This window comes from Mustela nigripes, chromosome 7 (assembly GCF_022355385.1).
Source record: "Mustela nigripes isolate SB6536 chromosome 7, MUSNIG.SB6536, whole genome shotgun sequence".
In the NCBI taxonomy this organism is placed as follows: Eukaryota; Metazoa; Chordata; class Mammalia; order Carnivora; family Mustelidae; genus Mustela; species Mustela nigripes.
In genome coordinates, this window is record NC_081563.1 from 124,875,381 (window position 1) to 124,896,774 (window position 21,394).

Genomic DNA, 21,394 nt, shown 5'->3' on the forward strand with positions numbered 1-21,394 from the left:
TTCCAGTTCATATACTGTTCTGCACAAATATACTCAGTATTTCAGGGTTTTCTCCCCTCCCCCTTCTCCTTCTATCCCAACTTCTACCCCAAGTGGGCAGGGGGGGTGCGCAGCAGACAAGCTTTGTGGTTCAGATGTGTTCCCTTCCCGTTGCTGGTCTTCCCTGCCATGTGGCCGCTCTAGACTTATCCCTTGGCAGTGTGGATTCTGGGGGGCCCGCCAAGACTGGGCCGGCCCGATTTCCTTCCCGAGCAGAGTCACGAACATTTCCAGGGTTTCTAATCGTGAGCTCTTCGTGTACCACAGCCCTCTCAGCTTGCCTCCTGACCTTGCCTCGTCCGCCCAGCACCTCCCTGGGGCAGGCGTACACTTCGGGATTTCCCATATGGCACACGGCGGAAGGGGAAGGAGAGAACTGCCCTTGTCCACCGCCTCACCTGGGGCTGCTTTTCCAGCCGAGGAGCCACCGTGGTGCTGCAGCCCAGCCAGCGGGAGTCTTCCGGAAAGGCCAGTGCTCTCCCTTGGCTCTGCTTAGGGAATGGGGCACCAGCCTCCTCCAAACCTAAGTGCCTCTGAGCCCCACACGGGGGATTGGGCCTTTAGGGAGGGCAGACCTGAACGCTTGTCCTGCTTTTTCTCCTGGGCAGGCCCAGAAGGCCATTGTCCGTCCCTTCCCGCCCTATGGGAGCTTTAATCTGACAGTGTGTCATCTTTGCACTGGGGCTGATAGGAGATCTCTGTCCTCTTACCCTCAACTTGTGTTCTTGATCTACAGAGCGTTAGGAAATTAGGAAATCTTTTTTCCTCACCCAAAAGCAAGATTTTAAGACTCTTATCTCACTATGGACTCAAGAAAATTGAATTTCATACTCAGAGCTGAGCAATGGCTCCCAAGCAGCAAAGGCCATTCACTAAATGGCCGGGGCAGTGCAGGCCTGCCGCTCTGCAGTATGGATTTGACCTCAAGAAATGTTCTCTCCTTTAGAGAGCCAGACACTTCGCCCATCTCACCAGACTACAGAGAACGGGTAGGGCATTTCTCCAAAGGAAATGTGGGTTGCTATTACCCACAGAAAGGGATAGAGGGAACAGGAAGGTGGAGACAGGAAATGTCTTCCACAGCTTTGGTGATAACTGTTCTTGACACGACTTCTCGATCTTCAGCCCATATGTTCCCGGTCGGGTGTCGCTCTCGGCCCGCAAGAACTACAGGGAGACACTCGTGGAGGCAAACTTCTTTAATGGCTTCTTTTTATCTTCTTCCCCCTCTGGTGCAGCACAGCACGCAGCTCCCGCAGCTCCCGCTGGCCCGCTGGGGCATCGCCCCCGCCTCCAGGGCCGCGTGCCCTCCCTTGGCGCCTGCCGCCTCCGCCGCTGCCATGGTCCCGGCTGCGGCCCCCTCCGGCCAGCGCGGCGCAGCCTGGCTCCCGGCGGGCCGCCCCTCTACAAGTACATTCAAGCATATATACACCGGCAGCTTAGCCCGCCTAGCCAATCACCGCAGTGCTCATGCACCTCCCGCGTGAGTGGACCTAAATGAACAGCCAATCATATTCAGTCCCTTACAGCTCTTATAGTAGGCCTCCTGTACTGGCTCCCGACAGTCGGGGGAGCAAGGCTTCCTATCCCTTTCAAGGGTCCCTCTAGCTGGACTAAGAATCAGATTGACCTGAGACAGATTAACAGGAAGAAATCAAATTTAATAGTGTACACGCAGGGAATCTACACAGACAGGCAAAATGAGGTCTGTGTGCCATCCTGAACTAAAGCAAAGAGGGTCAGAGCCTGGGACTTCAGAGGAGACATATGTACCTCGTGGTGGGAAGAAAAGAGAATGTTGGTAATTAGATGTTTGTCCTGCCGTGCAGATGGGTAACTCACATAAACTTTATCTCTGCTGTTAACTCCCATTTTGGGAGAGACCCCCCGGTTTAGATTCTTCTGTAGAGTTAAGGGAGGGGCAAAAGTTTCTCTTGACCCCATAGGGTCTCCATCACCTTTAGCTCATAATAATCTTCATGTCAAAATGGCCAGATTGGTGCGCCCTGTTTGCAACCCCTGACCCCACCACCGCACCTCTGTGTCCCCTGTCCTTCTGCTTATCTCCACGTGGATGTCCCACAACACCTGCTGAAATGAGATGTGTTCAGCATCTACTGGCCATGTTTCCCCTAAGCCTAGTCTTCTGGCCTTTCCTGATCCCTTTCCGTGTTACCAGATCAAACCGGATCTGACTGACCACCTCCCATCCATCTGGCCCCCAGGTAATTTAATACCCCTTGTACTTTGGAAGTATTTTTAATGTGTTATTATATTATTTTTGTCATAAAAGCTACTTTTAACAAAAGAAAAATGTACCTCTGTAGAAAATGTGGAAAATATCAAGAAGAAAAGTTTATGTTCAGCTCCAGCACTTGGCGATGACCATGGCGAGCATTTTGTCCCAGTGCCACAGAGAGCCTAAGAGCCAGACTGGCTCTGTTAGCGATCAAGCCTCCCGCCTGCCCCGTTGTGCAGCCCTGGACGTGCTGCCCGAGCCCCTGGGCCTCAGCGTGCTCCTCTGAGAAAGGGGGGTAATGCAAGTACCCACCTCAGAGGGCTTGGAGAGTGTTGCGTGAATAATGGGATGAGACCCTGCCTGGCTCCCAGCATCCAGTATGTTGTAGCTGCTATTGTTCTTATTATAAATGTATATATGTTAATTACTGATAAAGTGTGTTTACAGATTAATATTCTGCTTCTTTCCATTAACTATCGTAAACATTTTCTAGGTCACAAAATATTCCTCAAAAACGTGATTTTAATGACTGTATAATAGCCGATTACTTAAATATATTCATGATTTCTTCTGTAGGTGACTTTTCCTCTATTTTTTGACAGTTGGGGTAGGTACATTTCTCTAATAACTCTGAGCTGAAAATGCTTATTATGTGTATATGTACAATTAAAGTGTGTGTATTTGTAAGTGTCTATATCTACATCTGACTATGAGTCTGATGGTTTCCTTAGAATAGGATTTTACACCTGAAGAAGGGACGAGCTGTTTCAAGTTTCCAGTAAATGAGAAATTGCGTAAAGGCAAGGTTATCAAGCACACACACTCGGGCCACCGCACCACCGCCTCCAGCAGCGAGATGAGCTTGTTTATCTGCCATCGCTGACAGGGTCGCCTTTACATTTCACTGGGCTGGTAGGAGGCAGAACCTTGCCCTGGGTGCTTCTGCATACATTACTTTGTATAATGCCAATAAGTTAAGTGAGCGCTCCCCTAAGCCCTGGACAGACATACTAACTTTCTTCCTGTGGGTAGAAATATAATCCACAGTGCTGGAAATACACCCCATTGGGTTTTCTTGTTTCCTTGATTAGCATTTGGCACCTCTCCCTGGTGACAGAACAGGTTCCAGAGCCCAGTAAAAGGTTTGATGGGAACCTGGCTCAGGTAAGGTACTAGCTTAGTTAAACGGACCCATTTTCTGGACTCTTGTGTGTCCTTCTCAACCTATAGCAGCATACTGCAAATCTCTCACGATATTTCAGGTTTGGATTTCCATTCAGTGTCTTCTGTCTTGTACTGACCCCAGGAGTGTTACTCTAACCCCACAGGAAGAGAGCTAGAGTTTTATTTTGCCAAAATAAAACCAACAAACATTTTTAAGTGTTTTCTATTTTATGAAATGCGTTTGCAAACGTGATTCCTTTGAACCTCAAAACAATCCTGGGAGTTAGGTACATTTACCTCCATTTAACAGATGAGGCCCAGAGAGGAGAAGCCAGTGGTTGAGCTGGTGAGTTATAGGGTTGGTTGGCTGGTTGGCCTCTGATGCTGCCTTGGGATTTTCGACATGCAGGGCAAGACTTTAAGCCAGGTTTCCTTGCTCCAGGTGAGAGCAGGCAGGACTCCAACCATGGTCCCTCTCTTTTTCTTCTGGTTTCCTTTTCTTCTTTTGATTTTTATCTTTATTATTTTGCAACATCCTTGTTATAAAATGATACAAGTGATTCTGAAATATTTAAAGTAGAGATGGATCTCTCTGTCAAATAAATAAATAAAATATTAAAGTAGAGATGGAAAATCCCAGATGTTCCCCCGCACCTCCTCCATCCTACTCTACAGAAAGATAGCCACAGTTTGTGGTTTAGTGCACTTTCTTCCAGGCTTTAAAAACATGTATCCAGGGGTGCCCGGGGGGCTCAGTGGGTTGGACCTCTGCCTTTGGCTCAGATCGTGGTCTTGGGGTCCTGGGATCGAGCCCTGCATCGGGCTCACTGCTCAGCGGGGAGTCTACTTCCCCCTCTCTCTCTGCCTGCCTCTCTGCCTACTTGTGATCTCTGTCAAATAAATAAAATCTTTTTTAAAAACCACATATCCATATGTATTTTGATGCAGGTATTTTTCTACACACACACATACGCGCGCACACACACACACTTACTCATACAATTTTGTTCTTTACATTTTACAAAAATGTTCTATACACTCTCCTGCACCTTGCTTTTTTCCCCCATAATAATATTTTTTAAGATTATTTATTTATTAGAGAGAGCAAGAATGGGGGCGGAGCAGGGAGAGAGGGACAGGCAGCTCCCTGCTAGGCAGGGAGCCTGACAGGACTCGATCCCAGGACCCTGAGATCATGACCTGAGGCAGATGCCCAACTGACTGAGCCCCCCAGGTCTCCCCACAAAGCCCCCAATAACAATTTTGTCTTGAAGACCTCTCTGTATCAGACCTAATTCAGTTGTATGTCTGGACATGTTGCAGCCAGATAGATAGATATTTAACCAATTTCCTACCAATGTTATTTATATTATTACCTGTTTTTAAAATATTACCAAGAGTGCTGCATTAACCATGAGTGCCATTATCCATTATTATCATTAGTGCTTATTGAACAAGTTTGTACTCCTGTAAACGTAAACTCTACATTTGTGTCCTTGTGACACAAAATTCTTTTTTAAAGATTTATTTATTTGGTAGAAGAGAGAATGCGCAGGAAGAGGGGCAGAGGAAGAGGGAGATGCAGCCTCCCTGCTAAGCAGGGAGCCCGACAATGTAGGGCCCGAATCTGGGACCCCGAGATCATGGCCTGAGCCCAAGGCAGGTGCTTAACTGAGCCACTCAGGTGCTCTGTGACACACATTTTAATATCTGATAAGTATGCTAAACTGCCAGATTCCACTCCCACCAGTGGTGTTTGGGGTGTCCATTTGCCTACAGTGGTTCTTGGCAAAGGGTCACTTTGCACCTCCCCGCACCCTAGCCATTTGACAATGACTGGAGATACTCTTGGTTGTCACAGCCCAGGAGGTAGCGCTGGAGATATTGGGGTTGGGGGGGGGCAGGTAAAGGCCAGGGTTGCTGCTAAAGGTCGTAGTGTAGCACAGGAGAGCCGCCACCACAAAGAAAATTATGTCTGGAGTGCTGAGGTTCAAAAACCCTGGCCTACACCCTTGCCAGTGCTGGAGTTGGCCATTTTTTTAAGCTTGCCTATCTGGTAGTCTAAAAAATGATACCTTCTTTTATTTTGTATCTGTTTAGGAAAATGGAATTATATTTACTTCTTACATTATGTGTTATTTGAATTTGTTACGATTAATGTGTAGTATTTTTATAATTTTCTCGCAAAGCCACTGAAGATTTTTTTTTTTAAATCAACACCTCTTTGATTATTACTATGCAGTCTGTTCTTAAGATTTAGTCATATAAGTGCCTGTCTCTTGTCTTTTCCCTGGTAAGGTGTAGAAAGAACTCCTCAGGGTGGCCCTTGAGAACCTTTCAGTGCTTCAGGTTAAAGTCTCTCATCCTCTGGCCTTCAGAATTTCCCTGCTGCACTTCCAAAACACCTTTTCCCAGGGGACACCCAAACCCAGGAACCGCCTCCGAGAATCATCTTAGCCCAGACATACTCTTTATCACAGACCAGGGCCCCATAATGAAATGTATTCTGTGGTTGACCTTAGGACACCCAAAATAGCCACCGTGGACCCATCTGCCCAAGATGCCAGAAAAAAAAAAGAAAAAAATCCTTATGCTTATTTCTCAGCTATGAAACCTGAGATACATTCACCCTGTGAATTTTGTAGCCTGTCACAGCGGAGTCCGGTCCTTGGTGCTTCTGCAGAGCCTGAAGCCACTGCCATAGCTTCTGGGGCAGTGTGAAAGCTTTCATATTCCGCCTGCTGGATCCTGTCAAATGGGAAGTGAGTGGATCCTGGTCCTAAACCCTGCTCAGCATAGCAAGGACTCCTGGAGAAGTGGCCTGCACCTTGTACTTGGCTCAGAAAAGCCAGAACCAGACTGGAGGAAGTGTCCATGAAGAACTTCTCAGCGATCCTGGATGCTCCCAAGAAAATATCCCATGTGGCAGAAATGGCACAGACTTGCCTGCAGCCTTTGCAGATTACCCAACATCAGACTTTCTTTTCTTTTCTTTTTTTAAGATTTTATTTGTTTATTTTACAGAGAAAGATCACAAGCAGACAGGCAGGCAGAGAGAGAGGGAGAAGCAGGCTCCCTGCTGAGCAGAGAGCTCGATGCGGGGCTCGATCCCGGAACCCTGAGATCAGGACCCGAGCCGAAGGCAGAGGCTCAACCCACTGAGCCACCCAGGTGCCCCTAACAGCAGACTTTCAAAGTGGCCCTGGTGCCAGGGACAGGCTTCCACCAGAAGTTCTGTACATTTGATCTGTAGCCTGTTGTGGTTTTCCAGTAAGCAACGGCATATGTGCAGGCTACCTGGTCTGATGGCTCTCTCTATTCTGGAGTCTACAGAAATCCTGCCTGAGAAATGAAATAGCCAACCCATGAGGCCATGAATGCCTGAGACAGCCCTGCATTGCTGATCTAGTGAGAGAAAGCAGTAAGAGGTTCCCAGTGGGAAGGACAGGGAGTGATGTACAAGAAAGAACACCTGGGGCACCTGGGTGGCTCAGTCGGTTGGTCAGGTGTCTGAGTTCTGGTCAGGTAATAAACCCAGGGTCCTGGCGCTGATCCCTGAGTGGGGCTTCCTGCTCAACGGGGAGTCTGCTTCTCCCTCAGCCCCTCCTCCGGCGCCTGTTCTGTCTCTCTCAAATAAATAATTAAGATCTTTAAAAAGGAAAATTTTAAAAAAAGAACACCCACCTGCAAGGCAGGACCTGAGTTCTGCTCTTGCCTCATCTATCCTGGGACAGATAAGTCACTTTATTTCTCTGGGTCTCAGCTTCCTTTTTACGTAGTTATTGGGAGCATTTACTCTGTTCTTCCATATGCAGTTTTCTCAAATAATAACATCGCCACCTAGGTAAAGCTGGCTAAAATAAGAGATCTAAAATAGAGTTTAAGGAGCACCCGGGTGGCCCAGTGGGTTAAATCCTCTGCCTTCAGCTCAGGTCATGATCCCAGGGTCCTGGGACTGATCCCTGAGTGGGGCTTTCTGCTCAGTGCAGAGCCTGCTTCCCCCTCTCTCTCCCTGCCTGCCTCTCCCTACTAATGATCTCTGTCTGTCAAATAAATAAATAAAAATCTTTTAAAAAATAAAATAGAGTTTAAAACCAATCCAATGCCTGCAGGTCAGTTTTTCTTGTTCAAAAGTAATAGATGTTCAGAACAGAAAAAAGGTCACACCGAGCACAATTTAGATCATGGAGAACATCACCTGGAGACCATGCTGTTGGCATCTTGTTGGGATCCTTCCAGATAAGACATCCCTAACTCGCTCCATTGGTGGGTGGGCTTTGCGGAGGAGAGTCCCTGAATGATTTAATGACCGTTCCCCTTCATGGGCCATTTAGGATCTAGGAGTTGTTTTTCCATTGCCAAGAATGTCAGGCAGATAAAACTGGATGAAAAAGAATTAGCACTTAATGAGAAAGCAAGCAGAAAAATGGACAATTTGAACACCTGACAAAGATGCTTTAAAGGGCACGAAGGGATGCCAGATTATCCCACAGCGTTCAAAAGTTGCCAATGAGAGACAAATAGATTAATGTTCATGTTCAGCCATTTGCGTTTAAGTTAACAAGTATTTACTGGACAGATGCTACTGTATCTGTGCCAGGTGCTGAGGACTCTGCAGGCAGCCCAGCCGCTGACCTCACGGCTTTCAAACTAGTGGAGACCAAGATGGAAATGATTTCACACACCAACAGTCATCTGTGTTTAAGCAAACTGCCTTCATGCGTGATTGGTGCATCAGAACCCTGGGTCATCTCCCTCCCCGGGCTCTTCTTGACTCCGCCTCCCCACCTTCTGGGTCTCAGCTCAATCCAGATATTGCCTCTGAGTGCCCCTGCATGAAGGCCATTCTGTCCTCTTTGGGGAACAGGAAGCTTACGACCCTCGATTTGGCCCCCGCTTCTCTGAAAATTTCCCTATGTTGAACTGCAACCCTCTTCCCTGTAGCTTCCTCTGATTGGCCCCAGAACCTCACAAAACAGGTCTGCTTTATTCTCCAACCTGCAGATCTAAAGAGCTTTAGATCTTCAGGTGGAGCACCCAATCCCATAGTCTGCCCCCAAGACAGTACCCAGCATCTGTGACGTCTTTCCCTGGCAGAAAGGGCCTGCGAGTCCCCTGTTGATTCATCAGACCATGCGCATGCCCAGACCAAACAAAGTGTCCACGAACAGATGGTCACGGCGGGGGCAGCGAGGCCCAGACCTTTGAGGGCAGATTATGCTAGTGACACTAGAAAACCTCCTGCAAGCTTCGGGAGGGTAGCTGGGGGTGGAGAGAAGGCGAGCCAGCGCTGATTGGAGGACCTAATCGGCTGTCCTTCCAAAAAAGAGCCTGTGTGCCTAGAGTGGGCGCTTATCTCCCGGGGATTTTAATTCAGCAGGTCTAGGGGAGAACCCGAGATTCTGCTTATAAGCTTCCAGAGATGTGCTGATACTTCAGAGGACACTTTGAGTAGCAGAGCCCTAGGGCAATGGTATCAGAATACCCTGGAGGAGCTTTAAAAATATGGAAAGTTGGGCTTACCCCAAACCTACTCATCAGTCTTCTGGTCCATTTATTGAGAAGGTCTCATCCTAGACTGTGCATTAGACTCACTTGAAGAGTTTTTAAAGTGCTGACTCAATTACTGATCTCTCTCTCTCTCTCTCTCTCACTGCTTTAGTTTGAACAACTTACCAGCCTAATTTGGTGTGGGAGCAGAGGGTCCCAGCCCTGGCTGCACATTAGAGTCACGTGGGAGTATATAAAATGTCAACTTCAGGACCCCTCCCAGCAGGCCCACTGAATCAGAAATCCGGGGGTGAGGGCCAAGAGATCAGCATTTCACAAAGCTCCCCAGATGATACAGCCCCTGGTACAGAACCTGAGAGAAGAATCCTCTGGGGTTCTGGATGAAAATACAGGTCACCACACTCTCCCCCAAACATTCTGGGACTTTTATGTTTAACAAGTACCATGGCTGATTCTTAGGAAACAGCAAGGTTGGGAAACACTTGGGTGGAGGAAAGGTCCTTGGATGGGAGTCAGAAAATCTGACAGTGCTTTTTGCTGCAAGACTTCTCACAGGTCACTAAGGCTCTCTGAGATTCATTTCTTCATCTGTAAAATGCAGAGGATGGTAATGGCTTGGGGCAGAGATGGATAACTGCCCCCGGGGTCTGCATAGCTGGTCTACAGGACAGTTCCTGTTGGAAACTCACAAGCCAGAGACTGCATTCCCCAGCTCTCCTCTGCATTTTGGTGAGGTGGCCACAGCACTGAGTTCTGGCCAGTGGAGCAAGGGTGTAAGGAGAGCTGCTACCATTAAAACCTCCCACAGGTCCTCTGCTCTCTGTCTTCATTATGTGCCCACTGGATTGCGGTGCCCTGGGTGATCTCGGAAGCCACATGGAAAAGCTGACCGCGAAACTCCCTGCCCTCCCCCCCCGCCCACCTACTACCAATTGGACTTTGTGGGAGTGAAAAATAAACGTCTGCATAGAGCCCCTGTGGTTTCTCTCTTTCAGCAGCTCGTGCTGTGTTAACTACCATACTGCCCCTAGGATTGTGGCCAAAATTATCTCGTGCAGAGGCTGCAAACTGACAATGCAAGGGCTTAGATTCAACCGATAGATATATTTTGTTATTTCTGTGCCAGCCAGGTTTTTTCTTTCTTAACACATTTTAAAATGAGAGATTTCACATGAACATCTGAATCTCCAGGTTCTGGAAAACCTGGAATGGTTGGCAGCCATGCTTGCAGTCCGCTCCGGGAGGGATTGGCTGGAACAGGGAGCAGCCAGCTGTGGGACCTGTGCTCTCCTAATCTGCCATGCTCCCCACCACACCCTTGCGGCATTTCTGGGGTCCCCGTGGCTTCCTGAGCCAGCAGGCCCTCAGGTAATAGATGTAGACATTAGATGCAATCACTGTTGGATGGACTTAGATGATTAGATGCAATTCACAGCAGATTTCTTCAGGCGACTTCTAACTCCCAGGAGAACCATTCATCCTGCCCAAAACTTGGAAGCAAAATGTCCTGAGTCGTTCTTTCAGGGTGAAGGATGTCCTCCACCCCCACTCCAGCCCACCCATGGCTGTGGCCTGTTCGGGGTCTGCTGTGGAGGCAGTGGTATGTGGAGAGAAGGGGCTCAGGTCAAGTAGACCCGGCTCCCAAGCCCAGCTCTGCTGCTTCCTAGTTGGTGGCCGGGGGTCAGGCAGTTTGTGTTATTTATTTTAGAGAGAGCATGAGTCGGGGGAGGAGGGGCGAAGGGAGAGAGAGAATCTCAAGCAGACTCCACATGGGGCCCAGTCTCATGACCCTGAGATCATGACCTGAGCCAAAATTAAGAGTCGGACACTTCCTCGATGGAGACACCCAGACGCCCCACCATGTGACCGCCTTGGCTGACTATCCTTCTATAACTTACATAGTTTAAAAATTGAATGGTGTATACTTTTTTGGTAACCTGCTTTTTTTTTTCTTTTTATATTTTAAGTATTCTAGTAACCCTTGCTAAATAGAATTTTTAGAGTAGCTCATGTAATTTTAACCTGTTTTTAATTGTGACCTTTATATTGTACTCTTGCTCATTTAGTAGATGTAAATTGTTCCATGTCTGTATGGTATGGACATACTCGATGTATCTAATCCCCTATTGTGTGGACACTTAGAACTCCATTTTCTATGGACTTGGGTATTAGTGCTTGACTTTGGGCTAATAACATCATTCACCTGAGCATCAGTTTCCCCATCCGTGTTATCAGGATAGTAACAGTATCACTTCACTTGAGATAACGACTAAAAAGTGCTTAGCACAGTGTCTGGCACATGGGAAACCCTCCTAGCTGTTATTGTAATAACATATGCATTATAATCCACCAGTAGAAGGCCCAAGTGAGAAGTTCCCCAAGGCTCTCCATCTCACTGTGTACTGAGTTCACATTCAAGGCAAGCTTTTGGTGGCTGAGTCCATCCCTGGTTCACATGCAGAGGTCAGGAGAAATTCCATCACCAGCAAGGAACAGCTAGTCTCCAGGGTGAATTAATAGGTTGGAATGTCAGTATATGTGTTTCAGGCGTTTTCAGACTTCTGGCACCCAAACTGGGTGTTATTTCCCTGATGAAAAGTCTCCAGTGACTTCCCAGTGCCCTCAGCATGATGTGGTAACTCCCAAAGGTGATTTAACAGACCTGGCATGACCACAGAGCCTCATCTCTCCCTCTGTCTCCAGCCAGGTGAACAGCAGTGGGTCCCTGAAATACCGTACCCTCGCTGTCACCTCTGTGCTCTGTGCCTGCTCCGTCCTCTGCCTGGAGTATGCATCCTTTCCTGTCTACTCTTCATCTGGCTAATTCCTCTTCATTCTTAAAGTTTCTGCTCAGAGGTCCCTGAGCAGATACTGACAGTACCCTACCTGTCCCCTACTTTTACCATGTCTGTGCACACCGGCTGACCCCCAGCGGGCAGCACCCACATTTATTGCCTGAGGGCCTTTTAGTGACTGGAAGCCACTGCCAACCTCAGAGCAGGCTTGAAATGCTGAGGAATTAGCACTCCCTACCAGGAGCAGCCTTCCAACAATGACTGACAAGACTTGGTGTATAAATACCCTGGCTTTCTTCCTCCTCTAAGTGCTTTACACCAGCCTCAGAATTTCCCTGTGGGATTAAGCCCCAGGCACCCATGGTACTCACTTGCCTGACAGTACACCTTCCCAGGCTGCCTTTCTTGTCTGTGTTATTCCCCCACTTGCCTCCCAGAATTGCCTTCTCCCAAATTAACTGATTGTCCTTCAATTCTTGGGACCTGCTTCAGAGGAACCCACCAACTCCTGAGAACCTTCCCTTGCATGTCCAGGCACATGCCCCTTCCCAGCTCGGCCACAGTCCCTGTCTTTACCCCAGCACAGCACTCATCACATTGGGGTATAACTGCCCAGGTCCACTCAGAAACATAGACTGTTTGCTGGGAAAGAAATTAAAATGGATCTGAAATAGTTTAAAAGATGAAACTCAAAGAATACCAGCTGATAAATGCACCTGAAAGGGCAAAATCAGGAAATCATTTTACAGCCTGGATAACTGGTCCAGCCAAGGACCATCCGTGGATGAGAAACTTAAGGTCACGGTAGGAAGAGGAAAATGGACATTTAACATGGAGAGTGGTGGTCACTACCTTAAATCACACATGGCATCATTAATAGTGGGACCCCAAGACATTGTGGATCTCCAGACTCAAGGCAAAATGAAGCACACAGCTCCACCCACAAAGGGTTCATTAAATTCTTGCCCCCAAATGCTTTACCTGAGTCAAGACTATCCTTTAGACCTAAGTACTAGTTTATAGGAAACCCAGAGGAGAGTAAAACAAGTTAAAAGGTGCTGCAATGGTCAGACCCCCAAGCAGAACATTGTACAGGAAAACTCCGTGAGTTAACATCGTGGGCAGAAAATATAAATGAATGAGGACCATTTTCCATAAAGGTAACAACAGAATTCATGGCATGGTCCCTGTGTGGATGGATCCTGGTTCAAACTCGCTATGCAGACATTTCTCATACAACTGGAGAAATGGGAATATGACCTAGATAATCAGGGCCTTATCGTTAATTTTTTGAATGTGAAAAGTGCATTTATGCAAGAAAATGACTTACTTAATACTGAAGCATGTCATGGATGAAGTATCATGATGCCTTTAATTTGTTTCAAAATACTTTAAACCCTCCTTCCAAATTAAACAAACATGGCAAAGGTTAACCAATGATTGTATTTCATTGAAGGATATATGGGTGTTCATTGAGCTGTTTTGTTTGCTGTCATATGTGTGAAAATTTCTTTATCGTAAAAACTCAGAGAAGCAGATAAAGAAACACAATATACATTTCTCACCCAGAGATTCAAAATGAAAAAAATATATATATATATGTTTAAAATATGCTGAGTTGGCAAGGATGCAGGGAAATGTTTTGTAGATTGCTAATGGGGAGTGTAACTTGGAACAGCCTCTTTAGAGGGAACTTGGGCAGAGATGTATTCTTCGATCCAGCAACTCCAGGGCTAGGAATTTATCGTACAAATTATACTCAAACATGTGCAAATCTGTATGAATAAGGATTTTTGCTACATCATTGTTTGCTACATCATTAGAAACAGCATATATGTCTCTTAATTGGAGTTGTTGAATTTGTTACAGTGCATCCATACAATGTAGACTGTTACAAGTATAGTTATAAGTATGGGTTAGACCTGCATTGATAGGAAACTCTTTCCCAGATGTATCAATAAGTGAAAAATGCAGAGAGCAAGTCAATGTCTGTCATATTTATCACCGTATTTCCGATGCCATCAAAGGACCTAGCATGCAGTAGGTGCACAATTAATGTTTGTCGAGGAATGACTGCATATTTGAGTGAAGCTGCTGCGACATGGGCTCACTGAATGCCTTTAGGTTGAAGACAGACAGGGACTGTTGGGCATCCCAGTTGGGTGGGGACGGGCAGCACCAGGGGTGAAAGATTCACCCAAGGCAAAACCAAAGTGATAGGCAAGGGAGCAGCAGCAGGACAGTACAGGAGAGATTGTCTGCCATGAGACCGTTCTGAAGAGCTACAGTTACAGGGTGAAGAAAGGGAGTATGGGGATATATGGAATTGTATTTTTTTTTTGTAATCTTGGGACCTGTGCTTGGTTGTAACTGCTCAGTTAGGGCTGATGGCTCTTTCGAGTTGGGTCTCCTCATGAGCCTTTTGTGTCAGCTAGGTGGTTGCAGTGGGCCCCTTTGCCTTGCTCGGGTTTCCACTGCTCAGTTGAGGCTGTTGCCTAAAAGGGGCCTCTACAGGGACCAGATTTTTCCACCCCAATCAAATTTCTAAGAGCTTACTTCCCTGAATTCAGACATTTGAATCTTCCCTCAGGACACATCAGATCCTGCTTTGTAAAATCAAATCGTGAACAACAAGACACTTTGAGGAAAAAGAAGAACTAAAAATTTCATGAAGGGACTCCTGGGTGGCTCAGCCAGTTAAGCATCTGCCTTCAGCTCAGGTTGTGATCTCAGGGTCCTGGGATCTAGCACTGCCCCCCCACCACCAACAACCACTAAGTGAGGAGTCTGCTTTTCCCCCTCCCCTTTCCCCCCCCCCCCCCCCGTGCTCTCTGTCTCTCTTGCTCTCTCTCACTCTCTCAGATGAATAAAACCTTTTTAAAAATTTTTCATGGAAGAGTGATAAAGAATTTGCTGAATCAGGGAGGCTAACGTGGCAACTGGGACTTAGTAGAAAATGTAGCTCCAAGCTTCCTGGCAGCCAAAGCAAAAAAGGGAAGCCCATGGGCCAGAGAACTTTTGCATCTGGTAAAAGGAAAAAAGGTAAAAGGTAAAAGGAAGGACATTGATTCCTCAAGAGCCATGCTTATCATTCTGAAAGGGTGATGTGCTCAGGAGTTTTTGACAGCATCACATGCCAGAGGGAGGGCAAATTCAGAGGCTTATCTTAGTGCATCCATTTGCTCAATGGTAAATAAATTAAAACAATATTTAGAGCAAGGGAAGCAAGGGTATATTAAGGAACTTTATGGAAAACTCCCATGAATATTTAGGATAAACTGAGCGACAGCGGAGCATTAGGAGCTTTCTTGGGCTCCGCTGGTTGTGCTTGTGCCTCTGAGGTGAAGATGTGACCTTGGACCAATGACTTGACATCTCCGAGCCTCACCTTCCTCCTCTAATAAAAATGATTGTTGTGCAGATGAATGAGATGATGCGTGTAAAGTGCTTGGGTTGATAAATACTTGCTGTGCTGTTGTTTGTATCATTATCATGGTATCATGACCTTAGCATTAAGAGCATAGACTCTGGAGCCGGACAGGCTGGGTTCGAATCTTGACTCCACCACTTACTAGCTAGGGGACCTTGGCCAAGGTCGCTTAACCTCTCTGTGCCTCAATTTTCTCCTCAGAAACAAGGCTCATAGGATTATTGAGTGCTCAGTGAGTTGATGGTTGAAAAGCCAGGGCGCACAGCTAGTGCTGTGTAAGCATTTGCTCCAAAATTCATAGTTTGCTTCCTTTTGCCCTTAAGAGGTCCTTCAGGAGAAATGCTAAAAATGACAAACCCTAAGAGAGACAAGCTATTTCCAGACACTGATTTATAAAGGGAATGGGTCTCTATAACAACACTTGTCCTAAGAGGTATTTGCTTCCTGGAAGACAGAGAGTCAGAATGCGTTAACAATGGTGGAGTCTCCGCAAATGACTGGCCAGATGCGAGCTATCTGGGGGGCATGGCCCACTCCCCTGTGGCTCCTTGAACCCTTCCATGGAGCGGGACCCGAGAGGGCTGGTGGTTTCTCTGGCAGGGGGCAAGGGCGTGCCAAGGGGAGGAGGAGGGAAGGAGCTCCCGGGATCCCCCACGCCCCTCCCCCACTCGCCCAGCGAGTAATGACATTCACGAAGAGGGGAGGGAGGGAGCGAAGCAGAGGGGCAGGCTCCGCGAGGCCATGTGATGCTGGGCGAGAGAGAGCCGCCGCCGCGGAGCCTCCTTCTTTCCTCCCTCTGATTCCGGGCTGTCATGGCGACCCCCAACAACCTGACCCCCACCAACTGCAGCTGGTGGCCCATCTCGGCGCTGGAGAGCGATGCGGCCAAGCCGGTGGAGGGCCCCGACGCGCCCGAGGCATCCAGCCCCGCCCATTGGCCCAAGGAGAGCCTGGTTCTGTACCACTGGACCCAGTCCTTCAGCTCACAGAAGGTACAGCCCAAGAGAGCAGGGGAGCAGAATGCACCCGGTGGCCAGGAGGCGTGGGGGAGGGGATCCAGGAGGGAGGAAGGGGTCTGAGGACCCCCCGCGAGAGGCTGGAGGGTGGAAGGTGTTTCGGGGTCGGGAGGGTGGAGAATGCTGGGTTGCTCTCCCGGAGATGGCTGGCCCTGTCTTGGGCCCCAGGAGCATCGTCCCCAGTTCTGGGAACATCCATTATGCCTCTTTCCCTCCCAGAAAGACCCAGTCTCTTGGAGGGGTGAGAAGAGAGACAAAGGCAAGGGGAAGCGAATGGACACTGCTGGGAAGGCGGCCTGTTAGAGGAGGCGGCTGCTGCGGGGAGGGAGGAGGAGCGCTTCCCGGGATCCAGTCTCCAGCCCCAGTAGTCGTTGGTGGGCCTCCCTCCGAGCTGCTGTCCTGGATACTACAGGCCCTCCAGGTTACAGCTCCTGCCTGGCTGGGAGCCTTCCTCTGGCTGGGGTTTGGAACGTCTGTCCCTAGTCCTCTCCCGCATCCACACTTACCTTGAGCCGAGAAGGAAGGAGTTAACCCATCTCCTTAGACCAGCTCGGTTTGGCCCCTAAAATCTGTGTTTTGCTCTTAAAGACACAGACGGCCGCTCCGCCCCTTCTCAGACCCAGACGCGCTGGGGCGGTGGGGGTGGGGGGAGGGCTGTTTAGGAATCCAGCCTGGTGCTGAGTTTTCCGGGTTCCCGCTTCCTGGGGGGTGAGGGTCAGACACTGAGCCTGTAAGACAGGGGCGCCTCTAGGGGCGCAATCTCCCACCCTGGGCAGCTGTCCGTCAGTGGGGCACGAATTCAGCACCATGGCCAGGGCCCAACAGCAACTATTGTTGATCTCTAAGTGGCGCCCTTTGTCAGACCCTGGGATTGCTCTTCTTCCTGGAAGATCCTTTTGTTTCTTTCACTCATTTTTCAGATAGAGAAACAGAGTCCATAATGAGACAGGGCCTTGGAACCAAAGGAGTTGTGTTTGAGTCTTGGTCCAGGAGCAGTTCATCATCTGGAAAATCAGATGATGATGATGGTAGTAGTAACAGTAGTAATAATAATAATAATAATGATAGTAATAACAACAACAACGATAATAATAGTAACAGCTACTTCTGATTCCCACCCCTTCTCAGAGCTGCTGAGAGGGTTGTTGAAGAGGCAGTATAACTTAGTGTGCTACCTGGCACTGCCCAAACTTGAGCATACATTAGATTGCATGATCCTGGTTGAAACAGACTGCTGGGTCCCACCCCAGATATTTTGATTCAGCAGGTCTGGAGTAGGGCTCAAGAGCCTGCATTTCCAAGTAGGTACATGATACTGGTGAAGCTGTCCCACAGACTCTCTGACTAGCTCCAGTTTAGAGAATAAACTCTGAGCCCAGGCAATCCCCAGCGAAACAGCCATCTTCCCCAATAATTCACTGTAAAGCTTTGGACACATCACCTTGACTCTCCAAAGCCTTGGTTTTATAATCTGTAGAATGGAGCTAATGGCATTACCTTTCTCAGAGGGTTATTTTGAGGGCGAAATGAGGTGACACACAAAAATGCTGATAGCAGTGCCTGGCACAGGGTCAAGGCTCTGATAATTATAGGTGTTATGATATCACTAAAGTGCTAGGGGAAGGAGGGATGGGTTAGCCAGGGCCACTCTGGGACTCACCTATAAATTCCTTTTTTTTTTTTTTTAAGATTTTATTTATTTATTTGATAAACAGAGATCACAAGGAGGCAGAGAGGCAGGCAGGGAGAGAGGAAGGGAAGCAGGGTCCCTGCTGAGCAGAGAGCCCGAAGTGGGGCTCGATCCCAAGACCCTGGGATCATGACCTGAGCCGAAAGCAGAGGCTTTAACCCACTGAGCCACCCAGGCGCCCCTCATCTATAAATTCTACACTTGCATGCTGAGCACCTACTACATGCCAGGCTCTATGCAAGTTGCTGGCAGTTTGGTTCCCACTCAGAACCTCAGGAGCCAGGCCTCAGTGGCTGGGACTGGACAGTGGGCAAAGGGAAGGTACCTCCCATCACCATTCCCCAAGGGAGCTTCTTGCTCTTCCCTTTGCTCCCTGTGGAATATATCCTATTCAGTCTGCACTCAGGGCTGAAGTGGCCCCTTAGTCAGGGATAGGATTACCCACTGCAACCTCATTTGTGACCAGGCCAGCCTGGGTATCCTGCCTCCCCTCACGACCTTCCCCTTGCCTAGGGGGCCATGGTGGGTTCCAGAGACAGTGTAACCTGGTGGAAAGGGCCTGGGCTGTGCAGTCGGATGGTCTTGGGTTCCATTCTCATCATAAGTGCTTACTGGCTGTGTGACCCTGAACAAATCACTTAACCTCTCTGTGCCCCAATATCCTCATCTGGAAAAAACAAAAAACAAAAAACAAAAAACAAAAAAAAAACAACAAAAAAAAAAACTTTTGCATCCAACCCTGCAAAATTCCTGGGGGATTAAGAGGACATGGAGATATGTTAAGTGTCTGGCACATAGTAGGAATTTAGTAGGTGAGTTTCCTTCTTTTCAGTCCTGAAAAGCCCTACCTTCATTCAGGGAGCATTTCCCCTTGGTAGAGCATATGAGAGGTCTGTCCTTAATGGTTCATGAACAGCAGAAAATAGCCTACTCCCAGGAGTGGTGGTGGTGGCTTTGTGGAATGTCTGGGGACTATCCCAGAGCTGGAGGGCAGCAGGACAGTGAGGGGATCCAGAGTCCAGACTCTGGGACCAGACTGCCCAGGGTTCAGTCTTAACTCTGCCACTTACCAGCTGGGTAATTCTGGGCACGTTGCTTAGCCTCTCATGCCTCAAGTCTCATGTCTGTAAATTGAGAATAATAACAGCACCTCTAGGATAGGGCATTGTGAGGATTCAGCAAAGGTTTCCATTAAATCACCTAGAGCAGCACCTGGCTCATTGGAAGTGCCCAGTAAGCGGACTTACATTTGCCAGACTGGAGATCAAAGCCTGACTGTGCCACTTCCCACTGTGTGACTTCGTGCACGTGTCTTCACTTCTGCAGGTTTCCTCTTCCTCCTCTGTGGAGGAAGAATGATACCTATCTCAGAGGGTTGTGAGGATTGAATGATACCATGCATGGCCACACAGTTAGCACAAAGCCTTAAAGATTGCATGCTAACGGTGGACTCTCAGGTACCATCCTAAGTGATCATCTAGGGCTGCAGGGTTCCTAGGGCATTCAAAATGCGAAGTATAGAAGTTAGCTTGTTTCTGAAGCTGTTCCTGCCTCCAGCCTCCTTCTCCGTGACTGGGTGTGGGGGTGGTGGGCAGAGGGGTGAGACTGGGAGGGGCAAACATGCAGACATTCTTGTTGTTGGCATTCCCACCCACTAGCTTGTGACCTCAGGTAGGTCCTGACCCTCTTTGGTCCTCAGCTTTTCAACATGGAAATGGACTAGATGTTTGATACAATCTGCATCCCTCCCTTCCCAGGCAGGAAGCACTTCCCCGTCTCTTGTGTGTCCCTAGCCCCCAGAGCATCCTTCTGTCCTCACACCAGCCAGTGTTTTTAAAAAACCAAGATTACTATTTACCAGCTTTGTGACTTTGGTCAATTTAGTGCTGTCTCTGTGTCTATTTCCTCTTTTGTAAAAGGAGCACGATACTAGTACCTACCTCATTAGGTTTTTGTAACCATGTAAATGTCTTAGAGCAGTGCCTGGCTCAGAGAAAGTGCTATATGAGAGCTGTCCTTCTTATTATTATCACCAAGGTGAGTCTCTGAGAGCCATCCTTGGCTTCCTGCAACAAGCCTGTTCAAGGTTCCCTGACCCCACCCTCTCAGGGTTGGCCCTTGTCTTGGATATACCTGTGGCGAGAACCTGGCCCAGCCTTCTGCCCCCCGGAATAAGAGCCCAGATCTGGGTCCTGTCAGAAGACAGTCACAACACCCAAGACTGAGCAGGTCTTCCAGAGGCCCCTCTCAGACATGGCAGGAGGAAGCAAGAGATGGAAGGTGATCGCTACCCCCCGCCCTGGCCTTGCCTTTCAAGCTCTTGGGTACTGGTCCCCAGCCCCGTCCATGCTGCACTTGACCCTTTACCCCACCCCCACCCCCAGAAACTCAGGTGACAGCTGTAGATTTCACCACTCTTCTCAGAAGCCTGCAGTGCTCACCAGGTCCTTCCAGGAAAGAGCCAGAATCCTCCTAAGGGCCTTAGGCTCTACTGCAGGATCCTAACCATGCCTGGGTCATGGACCCCTCATCAACGTGGGGTGGGGCAGGGGGGACACCCTGTGGATCTTTCTCACAATAATGCTTTTAATGGTATAAAGTAAGATACATAGCATTACTGAAAGGTAAGCCTGTCGAAGTTCAGCTACTGACAGACTTTTAAAACAAATTCATTATATATTAACATATGTTTCTGTATTAACCCATTATAACCTGACCTAGTGGCAGGACGGAGCCCTGTAATGTCAAATTCACAATGAGTGTAGCTGTAGCAATGGGGAGTGATGAAAGTGATTTCTTGTGGTGACAATATTTCAGGCACTGCTAACGCTACCATGCTTGTCGCCTACACTCATAATTGTAGAAAATGCTAACTGTCAGTATGAGAGTACTGAAAATAAACATGTAATTTTCCCATCCTAGTTCAAGGAGGCCCTGGGTTGATTCATGGTCCCCTGAATCTGGGAGTCTCGATTACAAGGCCCTGCGCGTGACCTCCTCTCATCTCGTCTTGTCCCCCTGTTCTAGCCACACTAGCCTCCTCGCTGTGTTTCAGATATGCCAGACACGCCCCTGCCTTGGGGCTTTTGTGCTGCTGTTCCCTCCACTGGCAACTCTATTCCTCAGATCTCTGTGTGGGCCACTCCCTCACCTTGATTAATTAAAAAGAAGAAAAAGTATTTGAGAGAAATACCCTGAGGTTCAGAGACTCTAAGTGTCTTTTCCAAAGTCACACAGCAACTAAATGGTTGGGTAGAGATGCCAACCCAGCACTTTGCAGTTGCCTCATAAACAAGGGCTTGCTTGGGGCGCCTGGGTGGCTCAGTGGATTAAAGCCTCTGCCTTTGGCTCAGGTCATGATCCCAGGGTCCTGGGATCAAGCCCTGAATCGGGCTCTCTGCTCAGCGGGAAGCCTGCTTCCTCCTCTCTCTCTCTCTCTCTCTCTCTCTGCCTGCCTCTCTGCCTACTTGTGATCTCTCTCTCTGTCAAATAAATACATAAAATCTTTAA

At 48.3% G+C, this 21,394-nt stretch overlaps 1 protein-coding gene and 1 long non-coding RNA gene across 4 annotated transcripts in view; one reads left to right on the forward strand and one right to left on the reverse strand.

Annotated features, from left to right (window-relative positions):
* On the reverse strand, positions 1 to 17,223 carry LOC132021950 (uncharacterized). Its single transcript, XR_009405476.1, has 3 exons — positions 16,701 to 17,223; positions 7,641 to 7,823; positions 1 to 4,034 (listed from the first exon to the last, which is right to left on the reverse strand). It is a non-coding gene; the product is annotated as an uncharacterized LOC132021950 (long non-coding RNA).
* Positions 15,865 to 21,394, forward strand: part of GDAP1L1 (ganglioside induced differentiation associated protein 1 like 1) — a 27,520-nt gene continuing 21,990 nt past the window's right edge. For 2 of the 3 annotated variants that reach the window (XR_009405475.1, XM_059407054.1), the window contains exon 1: positions 15,865 to 16,170. Coding sequence is in view for 1 of the 3 variants with exons in the window: in XM_059407054.1 (XP_059263037.1) it covers positions 15,991 to 16,170 (180 nt within the window). In the remaining 2 variants the exon portion in view is untranslated. The remainder of the gene's footprint in view (positions 16,171 to 21,394) is intronic. The other variant, XM_059407055.1, reaches the window with a different exon arrangement.